Source organism: Lissotriton vulgaris, chromosome 3_1 (assembly GCF_964263255.1).
Source record: "Lissotriton vulgaris chromosome 3_1, aLisVul1.2, whole genome shotgun sequence".
Lineage (NCBI taxonomy): Eukaryota > Metazoa > Chordata > Amphibia > Caudata > Salamandridae > Lissotriton > Lissotriton vulgaris.
This window is the reverse complement of record NC_141689.1, coordinates 881484262-881498029: the sequence shown is the minus strand read 5'-3', so window position 1 is coordinate 881498029 and position 13768 is coordinate 881484262. Positions and strand designations below refer to the sequence as shown.

The window sequence follows — 13768 nt, the reverse complement described above, 5'->3', positions numbered from 1 at the left end:
TAACCTAGGGCTATTTCAACTGAAAAAAATGTCAATGCTTTCATGGTAAAGTTTTTCCTGAGAAATACGCCAAACTATTACCGAATGTATTTGCTTTGCTCTGAGAAATACTGTAGAAAGAGATAAAAAGTTGAACAGTCTAAACATTGCTATGTGCAGAAACAATAGTCTGAACTCTCATCAATAATAAAAGTTGGTATGTGTGTCCCAAGAAATCAAGATTAACCCACTTGGTTTTTTCTTGTAAAAATATGCTTGGTATTCAAAGAAAGCCTGACCAGACCTTTCCAAATCAGAGGGGGCTTCTAGGATGGACACTAGAGGACTGCGGCTACCCCCTGCCTGACGTCACAATGATGCTCTCAGACTCCTCCCGGTGCAGCATCATGGTGTCACTGGTGCTGAGCAACAAGTAATGGGATCTGAGGCCCTGGTTACCTCAAAGCCGAGAGAAGCTACAACCTCCATGCTCACCCCGGCTGCCACTGCAGGGCGAGGAGAGGACCCGGCTAAACGCGCAGTCCCAGAGGTGCCTGCAGCGCCCAGAGAAAAGGCGGCAGAAGGTGATCTGGGGTTGGAGGGATCTGTATTGTCCTCCTGACTGAGGAAGGCGGCGTTGCTGACTGCTTCCAGCCTGCAGAAGTTCTGCTCGCCTACCTGTGGTTGAGCCTTCTGTACCTTTCTGTTGCCTCCTGGGGGAGGAGGAAGCTTTCCGTTTGATCAGCAGGCACTTGAAGCTGGAGCAAAAATGTACCTGAAGATGCTTGTTTACTAACATTTCTGCCTCCTTACCCACGCTTCTTGCTGCCCTTTGGAGTTAGGGTTTTCTGGGGAAGGATGTGGTGCAGGTGTGATGTTGCAGGTGTGTGTGTGTGTGTGTGTGTGTGTGTGTGTGTGTGTGTGTGTGTGTGTGTCTGTCTGTCTGTCTGTCTGTCTGTCTGTCTGTCTGTCTGTCTGTTCTTGCGGGTGCGGCGTGGATGGTGCTCTGTGATACACAGTAGTTGCTGCGGTATAGTGTATCATAGGTATGCAACTGTTAAAGGAATAGGTGAACGTGTACTGTAGTGGACTACGCCGTTACAGGACAGAGGTAAATCACGCAGTGTGAGCCCATCCATTGTGGTACAGTATACCAACGTTACAGTAAATATTGTGGTTTGCAGTGCATTTTCACAGCAGTTCCATTATTGCATTTTTGTCATTTTGTTTATTAAATGTTACTATATTTTTCAAATTTGGTTTGGGATTTTTGTTGCTTTGCATTTAGATTTTACTATTTTTGCACTGCATAAATCCTTTACTCATTGCCCTAAATTAAGCCGGTCTGCTCTGTGCTATTGCTACCAAGGGCTTGAGATCAGGTTAACTTTGTAACTTTGATTGTTCTGACTAGGATTATAATTATTCCTTGAGGTGGCAGTCACCCACCCCGTATAATAATACAATTTCGTACATTGCTGTTCCGATGTGGGATCTAGGACTTGTGTTTTGCCGCACCACTCAGTGATTTAAGTTAAAATTAAAAATCTCTTTTTCAAGTGATATCAAAAATTGGTTGTGATTACTCTGTAAAGTGGTTGGTAAACTACCTCAAATAATAATCCAGTTTCTTGCACTTTCCAATCGGAAAGCCTCTTATGTAGACATTATACATCTCCCATACTATTGAAAACTGCTCAACAGACCGAATGTTTATTTTTTTAAATGTGCCCCCAAGGGGAAGTCCCACACATGTTCTTGTCACAGTGGTTCAGGGATCTCCAACCTAAGTTGGGAGGGATCTGACAATGTTCGTGGCAAATATTCAATGTTAACAATCCACAGCAATGTCTCAGCTTCCATACGTGAGTACATGTCATATATTGTGAAATAGTTATAATCTACTCTATTCTCACCCCTCTTCTCCCTTCATACATCCCTCAACCTGTCCATGTCCAAACTATACCTCTGTGTGCTTGTGGATCCAGGATAATGAACTCTATAGAGAATGTTGATATCCAATGAAGGTTGCATAGTTAAATTAAAATTGCCTTTTCATAGGATGTTCCGCGACCTGTGCGGTCTGCAGAGTGCTATAATCTACAAAAAACTCCATAATGTCTACACACTAGGAGTATATATGTTTATCAGAGTAACGGGGTATTCTGAAGTTTTCCATCGTATAAAAAAGCATAGTGTGAGCATAAGTGTACATGGAGAATCGTTTAAGGCAAAGAGGGCTCTTCACCAATACAATACGGCCACACTGCTAGAGTCTTCGCTGATGGAGGCACAATATCTGTTCTCTTTTGCGTTATAGAGGAGCACTCCTTGATGATCTAAATATTAGCTTCTATACTCCTGTAAACTTAGCGTGCCACAGAGGCGGACATGCTGTCTAATCATGCCTTATTTTATCCTCCTCTTACTTCAAGTAATGCTACTTGACCTCTGTGCACTGTATCTGAGATGCTTTTGCTTCTAAATATTCTGATAGCTTCACTACAATCAGCTAGTGCATATATATTATACAATTAACAGTGCTATATTTATAAAGAAAATGATATGAACATGATCATGGCACAAGCATGAAAATGTATCAAGCATGCAATGGAATTTCAGCTACAAGTTGAACATTCAAGAATTTGTTTTTTATGATTGTAACAGATTAAAATGATGATTTTAAGGAGATCATGGTCATATCATTTTCTTTATAAATACACCATCCCACACTAGGTCCTTTTTTTTTGGTTTTGGGTAGGAACCCAAAAGGCGTTCTTCCAGGGAGTAATCTTTCATGGAAACCACTTATCTCTGTAACTCAAAGACTACCTGCTTCTCGCAGCACCAGATCACAGGAATGCATTCAGCCCCTTCAAAATTGCATCAATGCAAATATCGGGGTATATTTTGTGAATAATAGTGAGTTTTTTATAGAATCTATTTATACATTGAAACTGCGTTGTCTGTACTTTTTTAGGTAAAGTTGTGTACTCTGTCACATCCATGATTTGAGAACCTCCCTCTCAACATCAACCTCCCACTTGGATCGTATCTTCTGGTTTTCGTTGGGTGAGCAAATAGATGGCCGAATAAAGTATAGCCACTAGACTTCCCCCCTCTCTTAATGAACTAAGTGTTAAGCTGCTCAGAAAATCTGTGGTAGTCTTGATTAGACGTGTGGACATGCTCGTGAAAGTTGCGGGAGGCAAATTCTTTGCAGATATTACCAGTGTACAGTAATTATTAGAGCCGCTTGCTCCGTAGGAATTTTAACAGTCTAGGTAATGACCCATTAGAAGGCTAGGGTTGAAATGTCAACGTAATGGGCCAGTGGAGCCTATATGAATGCATGCATTGATGGGACCGATCATTGAATGGACATTAAGGAACATCGATTATGCACTGCTTGGGTACCTTTGCTAATTTTATTTATGTACACTCTGCATTATTTGTCATGTATCACTGTGTGAACACTTATCAGCACTGAGCACTTTTTGTGTAGCAGTAAAGATTTGAGTCACTTGTTAATGTGCCTCTCTGCTTCATTAATTGTGTTTTAAAGTATTCAAAATTCTTATTTATTTATACTTGCTGAATTCTGTAAAAAAAAACACATTTCTTATTACATGGAACTATTGTTTGTCTTGCTTATAACATGATGCAACAGTTATTACTGTAGTCCGCATTTTTTCTGTCTGTGCACCTTGTCCGTTTTTGTTAGGTGCAACATTTGGATTATTGTACTCTCTTGCTGCACGGTTTAGCAGGGTTACATGACTAAAAGGGGAGTATACTTGCCTGCATTGTGTGTTGACTCAAATTGAGTGTGCACCCACTCAGTGTGGTATCCAGTGAAAGTTTATATTTAGTTTACAGCCCATTCTATATTCAATCTTAACACAGATTGCAAGCAAACTGTGGATTGTGCTACAGTTCTGATTTTTATAGGTGGAAGGTCTTTATGGGACTAGTAACCCACTAATCACGTTTTTAGTGAGGTATGTGGAAAGTTTGTTCACAGTGACATTCATCTTGGATATATATATGTCCAGATGAGGGCCCTGTAAAGAGAGAAATATACTGTGGTCAGGGAGCTTGTCTGTCAGCCTCTCCTTCTGTTTAGGTTTGCTGCTGTGCATATGTAGCGCCCCGGTTGAAGGTTCCTCCCCTTCCTCTGGATACCCTTCAACGTTTGGTTCTAACAGAGAGGGAAGAATGATCCAGCCCCTTTGAGCAACATCTAGTTGGTTTGAAGAAAATGTCTTCCTGGCCTTGTCCTGCCTCACATCCTTTCTGCTTCAGTAACTTGGCAGACTTTGCTCGGTTCTCGGAGGCCTGATGTGACTTAATGTTATCTTTTCTGTAGTCGGGTGAGGGCTCCTTTCTCAACCTTTACCTGCTACTGTTACATCCACATGAGCCACCAGAGATTAGACCAGACATATTTGTGTCTGTTCATTGCCCAACCATGGTGGTGACATGGTGTGCGTACCTACCGAGTAAATATGGCATGAGTATTCAGGGTGAAGTATATGATCTGCTGAACCTCTTTGTTTTTGACTAATAAAAGTGGCCCTGTTTCTCAAAATCCTCAAAAACATCATACCCTGGTCCTGGATTCTAGAAGGAGGGATCCTATCATGGGACTCTGCCTAAAAATGAAGAGACCATAGGGGGACACGTTTTTGGCACAATGTGATATATTTGTGAGGAAGCACAATGTTTTGGAAACCCAGCTAACGTAAATGTTCCTGAAGATGATATAAGATACATGAGGGTCTGATTAAGCTCTTGGAGCACTTTATCACTGGGGACTGGCGATCAGAAAACTAACTCAGGAGGTAGAGGGAATCTAGAAGCTTCATAAGGAAGACGCAGACCTAAAGTGAATCCAGTTCATTGAAGACAAAAAAGTATTAAAAAATGACCCATGTCATGCTAGCAATTGTGCCTCAAGCACGTAAACAAGCCCCACTGCATTTATGCCTGGTTCATAGTTTCCTTGTTGTGGGTAGCACAGCCGGGAGCCACTAAATGCACTCTCTTGCTGCAACTGTGCCTGGCGAGAAACAAGGCACCCATGTTGCAGCACATCAAGAGTGACCAACAGCTCATCCGTACCTCAGCTGCTAAGTGTTGGCACATAAGTCAAAAGTTGCACATCAGCCATTTATATATAGCATATCTGGCAGTTCACGGCAAACCCTTGCAACGGATGGAAGAAATCTTGCAAGAACACAGATGCCATCTTGGGCATGTACAAAAGCTGTCTTCCAGTCTCCTACATTGGTTTTCAACAAGAACTTGTTCTACTGCTCATAGGGGATACATTGTGATAAATTCTATCTACATGCTATGGGAATACATTGTACCCTGAAAGTGTCTTGCAGTAAACTAATCTGATGCCAAATATTTCATTTAAATCTACAGGAAATGTCAAGAAATTACTGTTAAAGTTCATATTTCTTTTTGTTTAGTTACGCTGCTGAGGGTCTTTTCAGTTCATGCTTCTTGCAAAGGAGTTTTTTCTGGGTAATATACTGAGGAGTGCTCCCCTGGATTAAAAAACCTGTTTAAATATTTACACCTGGACTTAATCGATTATGTTCATTACTGCAAGGGTCTACATTGGTTGGACAATTGATAGTCTAAGGGCATGTTTACGATTTCTGCGGTCCATGGGACTGCCAAACCTGTGGTGGCAGTCCTCACACTGCCGCATTGGTGGTCCGACCGTCATATTTCTAGTGCGGCAGTGAGACCTACACAGGACTGCTGCAACTGCCGGGGGTCATTGATCCCAGGGCGGTGGCAGTCCTGGATGAGGCCACAACATGCTGACGGTGCCGAATTGGCATGCCGAGCATTTTACAAGTTGCCTCACTACGACCCTATCCACAGCATGGAACGGGTAGCAGTGAGGCAACTCAGGTGGCCCTTACATGGCCCCCTGTCACCTGTGTGCAGAGGTGTGCATGCAGGGGTGCACATGTTGTGCCCCCTGTATGATAGCATGCCCAGTTTCTGCACAGGAAGAAATCCACAGCATGGTGTATTTATTCGCATGCAGGAACCTGCTACGGCGCTGCCTTGCTATGGCTCTTCTTTGAGCCTTAGAAAGGCACCACTGTGGGACCACCATAGTAGGACCGCCCGCCAGGATTCAACTTGTAATCGGACAGGCAGTCTGACTACGGGTTTAGTGGTCTCACAGTGAGGCGCTGGCGTGATGGCCCAGTGTGAGACTGCCAAACTCGTAATCAGGCCCTATATATGCAAGTATCAGCAGGTGAGATGGGTTGACATTATAAAGGTAGAGTAGTTACCTGAAGGATGAGCTGTGGAAGAGAAAGCAATCAAAAAAATGTTTTACATTATTGTATGTTACCACCCGGACTGTCTATCGAGACGCCAGATGACCCCACCATTGGAACGCATGCGGGACCCATTAATCAGATTATCCCGTTACAGAAATTCCAACTCCATACAAAACATAGACTGAAGCACCCGACCAACAGACTCCAACATTGAAAGACGCGGCGGACTGCGCGAGCAGATAATCCTGCCACAGAGATTGCAACCTCATTTAAAACGTAGATCTAAGCACCAGTTACACAGACCCCACCATTGGAAGACACGCCGGACCTTGCGAGCAGAAAAACACTCGAGTCCATCGCTCTGGGAACATCCACACTTATGGTTTCTGAGACTCCCAACATCACCGAATAAGTTTTCACCATACAGAGGCGTATTAATGGTCTACCATATAAGACTTCTTTCAATTCAACCCTCAGGTTCATTTGGAAAAATCATCATGGCTTCCTGATGAAGGCTAATAGCCGAAACGCGCGTAGTACTCTTTAGCCATGTTTTTAGATTGAAATGTTATCCAAAACGAAGTCTCCGTACAATGAATTGTAATGTAATGTACTGCAAACTGAAACAAACAAATCTGTACAGCATCATGTATATGTAGATTATATATCACAAATACATAGGAGACAAAAACGTATGCCTTTTAGACCATAACTAAATAAAATAAATATATATTTTTGTCCCATGCACATTGTTAAGATATAGTCCTTACTGTCTGATGTCAGTTTATGTCCACCAATTATCTTTGTTCCTAATTACCTGTTTTTTCAATTGATTCATATATCCCGAATTAGGAACCATAGTCGGGGATACCCCCTCTTTTCTGACACATGTTACCAACTAAAGGCCTTTAAAACCTGCATAACAAATAAGTGCGCACACGTTTCTTTCACTGTAAAACAGAAAAATATTGTAAATTAATTTTCAACTAGCCGTTACTAGTCTTTGTATCTTTTCTTAGCTAATAAGATCCAGAATTTGAAGGGCGAAGGCTGTAGCCTTTTGGCAGTAGTGAATATTTTCATTATCTATTATGTAAAGCTTCCTTCAGCATGATAAGTGCAAAAACATGAATTTAAGCAATACATTTAATTTTTTTATTTTACTTCTGGTGCAAACATTACTTGAAAAATAAATACCTTAACAGGAATTCATAGTTTTGCTTATTAACAATACACGTGTGCAGGTGGAAAGCAAAAGAAATGTTTTATTTTTGTGTATCATCTCACAATTTGTTCTGTGTAGCGTGTATTTTGCAAAATAGTATAAATGGACTTAAGTTATTGTCAGTCCTGAACACTCTTGCACATTTCAAACACTCTTGCACATTTCAAACACTCTTGTACAGACTTTGCAGACTCTTTCTCACACTTCTGCACTCTGAGCACACACACACACACACAGAGTGCTCTCTTTACATTTTCATTTGGGCTCTTTGCAGGTCGTTTTGCACGTTTGCTCTTTAATTGCCAGTACATTTTAAATCTTTTCTTTAGAGCTCCCTTGTTAGCAGGCTCACTTTAATTTACTTGGCACAGTTGCACCGTTGACTTATTTGCAGTTATAATCAGGCTTGTTCTGCATGTGCATACGTTTTTATGGGCTTTGTTGTTCTCATGAAGAGAATGTTGTTACTTATTCTGTATGGATCTGCTACTTGAGTATTTCTTTCTAATCTGGTTGACATTAGTTTCTTTAGACAGTCCATGTGCTCTGTGCAGACAATTATTTTCTGTTTTGTACTATTTGTGTTGTCTACATTACTGCTATAATTTTAGTTATGTGCACTCACTTATCTAATGATAAAATGATCAAGTGAGAGCCTTTTAGTAAATTATTTTTGGCACAGTTTTGAATCCAGTTTGCTCCCCCCGATCCCGCAGACAGACTCTTATTGAAGAAGAAAAGCGTTGACATGGTAACACCCTGTATATTAATGCACGATCATATGTTGAATAATGTATTCTAGAAAGTTGTTTGAATCACTTCTTACTTTGAGCCTGCACTCCTTTATTTTATTATGTTGTCCCATTATCTCTTCATAAGGCTTTTTTATGCAAGTGTCCTGCAACCTCACAGGGAGATGGGCCCAGGGACTGGAGGATTTGGAAGGTGATATCTCTGTTGCTCTTTTGACATCCTGTCACCAGATACTTCGCGGCCATAGTGCTTACAGCATGAGACTAGAATATGTTTTTCTACTCCCAAAGAGTAGATCGGGCATCATCTATCAGTTCTCTTGTAGCTGTACCCTCATCTTCAGGTGACTTACTGCCAGTTCGGCTGTGAACTTTGTCCTCTACAGTCTAATACACTCACTCATCAAGCATATAATCTTTTAAGGATTAAAGCTTATTTTCTGATCTTGATCAATCTAGCCAGTGGATTTAGTGAGTTACAGATCCCGGGTAAATCCAACCCATACACATTGTTCTAGAAGGAAAAGATGGAGTTGGGGGATCACCTCACCTTTGTTCTTGGATTTGACCGAATTTGACATGAACCCAGGGATTTTTCTTCCTGTGTTTTTTCCACGCCCAAGTGCATCTCCAGGCGAGGAAACCATACAAATGCTCAATGTTTCCCACACTTTTATTCTATCTGGAGAGAACCAGGGCTCTGTTATACAGCTCAACCATTTGTGATTTGTTTTGCCCGCTACATTTGCTGACGTCCTCCATCCCATTTTGGAGCATCCACCATCGGAGCTAAAAAGTCTCAGTGGCATTCTCCTATCAGGTGTCTTTCATAACCAATGCAGAGCTCTGAATGAATGTGCGATATGCCACTCATATTGTTAATTATTTATGCTCACGAGGCTTCTTCATGACGCAGTGCTCACGTTTGGTTAGGAAGACGTGAGGAGCCTTTTTAACTAGGCTTTAATATGCATGATGATGCCTTCCTCAACTCCCTTTCTGCAGTGAAATCTACCCATACATTGTGAATCTCGTAGACGCCAGATCAGTGTTATTAAGACTAGTCATTGCAGTCGAGACCATTACTTCTGGGTTTCATAAGTGCTGTCCCATTATCAATATCCTTCTGGCAAACCTTTAGCCACTGGTCAAACAAAAAATCCATGGTCTCCTTCTATAGACATTGGAATTAAAGAGGGGTGGGTGGACCTGTGACCACAAATGACGCATGTCAATGCGTGTGATACCAGGACACAAGGCTTTGGTCCTTCACTTGATGGTAAGTTGAGATTAGGAAAAAGTCTACAGAGAAGGTGTAGTGGAGCCATCATTGAGGTACTACTACCACAAACGATCAGATTATTCAATTTTTAATGTTACCTCTGCTTTAAGAAATGCCACTGAAGAATCACAGAAACCTGTGCATGCAATGTTTTTCCAAATTTCGTTTACTGGACTGTTTTGAGTTGCTGTTTTTCAGTCTGCTTTTAGTAGTTTTATCTACTTGCAGCTTTCTGAATCCTTGTGTATTTCAGTACTTTATTTAGGATGGCTGTGTTGTATTTTCCAGGCATGCTGAATAGATGGGCTGATAGCCAGAGGTTTTTGTCGGAGTATCCAGATTTAGTTTGTGAAGAGACGTCTAAATATCTCCTGTTTTGGTGTTTTCTTCTAGAAGCAGAGCAGGTATGGTGCTTTGTTTCACCTCTTGTATCTCTAAAGAATTATTTTTCCTGTAAATGTGCTTAAACAACTGATGTCCAGCGTTTTTCTTTATATCTAATGTAGCAGTCCTTGAGTTAATGTATTTAAATTATCACTTTTTTTCTCGAGTTCGCCCTAGGTATCCTAATTGTAATATGGCATTGTTTGTCTACCTTGTATCTCCCACACGTGAACATGTACCCCACCATGTGTCTAGACAAGAAATGGCACTTATGTAATTCTGCCTTATGCTTACAATTTCCCCATCTCTCTTTTACTTGTATTTTTAATTTAGTGGTGTTATGGATCTTTTTTGTAAGCAGCAGAGAGCAACGTATTATTTATGAGAGTTGAGAGTCAAATCATGTGCTCCTAGTACACATGTCCAGGTTTTTGACATTCTGGTAGTCGGTGAAAAGTGTTGAACCTCCTTTTACCTTGTCTTCTCTGTTCGAGAGTCCCTGGAATGGCAGCATTCCCTCACAAAGGAGGGAATGATTTTCATGTGGAAGAATGAACGTGTGGATTTTTCCACAGACTCTGGTAAATGTCCCTTTCCAAAGCTAAGATTGACCCAGTAGTCTTTGATTGATTCCATCCTGCTACATTGGCCCTCTTTGACCTGATTTTGTGTGTGAGACCAATTTGCTCTGCAAACCACGGAAACACATTTTTTAGGGCCTTCCATGGATAATGCGTTTGTCTTGGTATTGTTGTTATGATATTCCACCTATCTTGAATTTTATGTTGGATCTTATCAGTCGTCACCATCATAGCTGCCAACGTTTCAGATTGCTATGTGTGACATTTTCATAATTTAAGTGTAATTATGAGTGACATTTCAATAACTATGAGTGACACTTTCTCCCAAGCAAAATCAAGCAATTTAGACTATTGCGATTTACCACCCTTTAAAACAGTGACCCACAAGTCTCCATAAACACTCTCTCTCTCATGCTTTTGTTTTGTTTTTTATGATCCAATATATTTTGTAAGGAGCGAGTGATTAAGTACACGTTAACATGTTTTAATTGACCATTTTAAGGGAATTGGTTTTATTAATTGTGTCACTTTTTAAATGAATTAAAGACAAGGGAAACCCAAATACAATTGGTCCGGGACCTTGGGTAATCCATTATTTCTATAGACAGTGGTCTCTAGACAAGGATTAATTTGAGTAAACAATAAATACAGACCCAATAAGTACTATATTTTACAGCTGTCCAGCCAAGCCGGGTTTTTTAATATGTAGTTGCTTAAATATACACAAAATAAAGCAAGAAACAACTAAAGTGGGACACAAGCCTGTGTTCAACTTAGTGGGAAGGACATACAACATGAAAACAGAAAGGCTCAGGCAGAGTAAATTGTTTGTATGGGGCACATTTTGATATGACAAACAAATTATAGTGGAGACACCATTACACAAAATGAGTATCAAATAAAGAAGTGTTATCGCATATACCAGAAATGAATCCTGCATCATGGATGATACTTGGGGATGGTTTTGCGTTCTAGTTTAGTTGTTCGGAAACCCTCTGCACAGTCACACTCAGATAACCACATAGTAAGCCAAATACAGTCACAACGAAAACTCAGAACATCTCCCACTTGTAGCAACGGCCCGCTTCACAAACCTCTCCTTCCCTTGGAAAATAACACTTACAAATCAAAACCTAGTGACCTCTGATACCATGCCTCCCCCTCTTACTTGCTGTCCAAGAACTTAAACGATCTGGGGGATAAGCTTAAGAGAGGTATAGTCCTACAATATACTAAACAAAATACACCAGATGTGGTATAGCTAGAAGAGACACATCTCACAGGTAATAAATGCAAGGCTTTAAATAGATGGAGATACACTCTAGTCCCCATGCGGGCTTCACAACTGGATCCAGAGGGTCAGGGATTCTCATACGCAGTAATGTTCACTTTATTCCAGGACAATCCTATTTAGACCTGTTAAGCAGAATCGCGGCCATCACTGGCATATGGGAGGGCAAGCCACTCACTCTTTTGTCGGTGTACATCCCACCAACATTAAAGAAGACAACTCTCCCAGAATTAAGCAAAGTAATGCTAGATCTCCCAAAAGGAAATTTGATATTAGGGGGGCCCTAAGCATGGTGTTATGCAGTACAAAAGATCACAATCCCCCGCTGCACAAACCTGGCAGCAGTTCCACCCTCAACAACACTATATGACTCCTATGTGCTCCTTTTATCAGCACAGGAAACTTTCATTTTACTAGTAGCAACACTTGTTTTACATTTTGGTGCGTACCCCTCCACGAACAAAATGCAAGCACCTGACTCGATCACGCAATTGTTTCTGATAATATGAACAGCACTGTACTTACCAAACAGCACGTTCCGTGATGAAACACTGCCTTGGATCAGGGATGTGTTAGCAGCACACCCACACGGCATGAATCTTCCCATGCCTAGTGACCTGGTGACCTGTGCGTGGAAGGAGGCGGCCGGACAGGCCCCGGCGCGCACAGGATAAGAGCTGGAGGAATGGCGCTGCTTTGACGCATGCGTGCGTGATAAGGAGAAACCCCCGCCTGTGCCTCTGACCAATCAGACCATGCATGGCCACAGGCACTCAAGGCGAGACTCCAGGTGTCACAAGGGAGAATGACAGAGACCGTTCTTAACTAGAATCAGTGATTGCTAGCAGGAATTATTTAAAGTAAACTAATGTGTGACAGTCTGCATCGGTGAATACAATAATTAGAGCTTCACATGGCATCTGCGCTGGTCGCCGCTCATTGGTGTCACCCCATGTTTTGGTGTCACCCAGTGCGGTCCGCACCCCCCGCACCCCCATTAGTGACGCCACTGATTCCGTTCCCTCCTTGAACACCCTAATGTGTAGTGCAATATACAAAAGAAGAAACACCAGAAAAATGTGTGAAAAGATATAGAGTGCCTCACGGAAGTAACACCATGGGAGTCCACTGGTTCTCACCAGTGGGCTCAGGTTCTCGTCATTATCGCCCTGACGAAATTGCCCAAATATTTTAAGGCAATGAAACATGTTGGCCCTCTGCGGAGTTAGAAGGCAACAGAGTGTCTTTTAATGTGAGCAACCTCACAGCATAGAATGAAAAGGCAAAGCCAGTGTAGGTATAGCTTGTTTTTAATTCCAAATAACATGGTCTGAAGTGAGAAGGTCCACCTTATTTTTGGTAAGTTCTTACATGCACTAGGGAGATATCCCTTAGTATTTGCAGCACCAGCATCTTTACCATTGGTGCACTATTTATTCCACTATATTTGCACATCATCTTTTTTTGTTTTTGATATGGTAGTGCTAATGATGAGAACCTGAGACCACTGGTGAGAACCTACCAGTGAACTCGCATGGTGTTACTTCCGTGAGGCACTCCATATCTTTTCACACATTCTTCTTTCATATATTGCACTACACATTAGGGTGCACAAGGAGGGAACGGAACATTACATTGAACAGCGATTCATGGTGGGGGACAGTATATGTATTAACTGCCCAGATAGCACACAAACCTGTGGGAGCTAGAAGATGCATTGAAATCCAAGGGAATCTGTTCATGAAAAAGTGTCGAGTCATATAGTGTTGCTGAATCATTGAGTGGGGGTTTGACTTGGCTGTTATAGAACCCCTATAGCTCCTTATTGAAGATAGCAGTTCCACCCTAGCAGAATATTTGGTGGCAATGGGTCCTGGCAGATATCCGGAGCACTAACAATCCGGAGTAATTACACTTCACATTCCATTCAGGTGGATATAACAGTCAGTCACAA

The 13768-nt window shown here is 41.6% G+C and overlaps 1 protein-coding gene across 1 annotated transcript in view; it reads left to right on the top strand.

Moving 5' to 3' along the window:
- The window catches only part of CDC37L1 (cell division cycle 37 like 1, HSP90 cochaperone), a 246415-nt gene that overhangs the window by 135217 nt on the left and 97430 nt on the right, over positions 1 to 13768 (top strand). The window contains exon 4 of the mRNA XM_086961203.1: positions 9847 to 9962. Coding sequence (XP_086817329.1) covers positions 9847 to 9962 — 116 coding nt within the window. The remainder of the gene's footprint in view (positions 1 to 9846; positions 9963 to 13768) is intronic.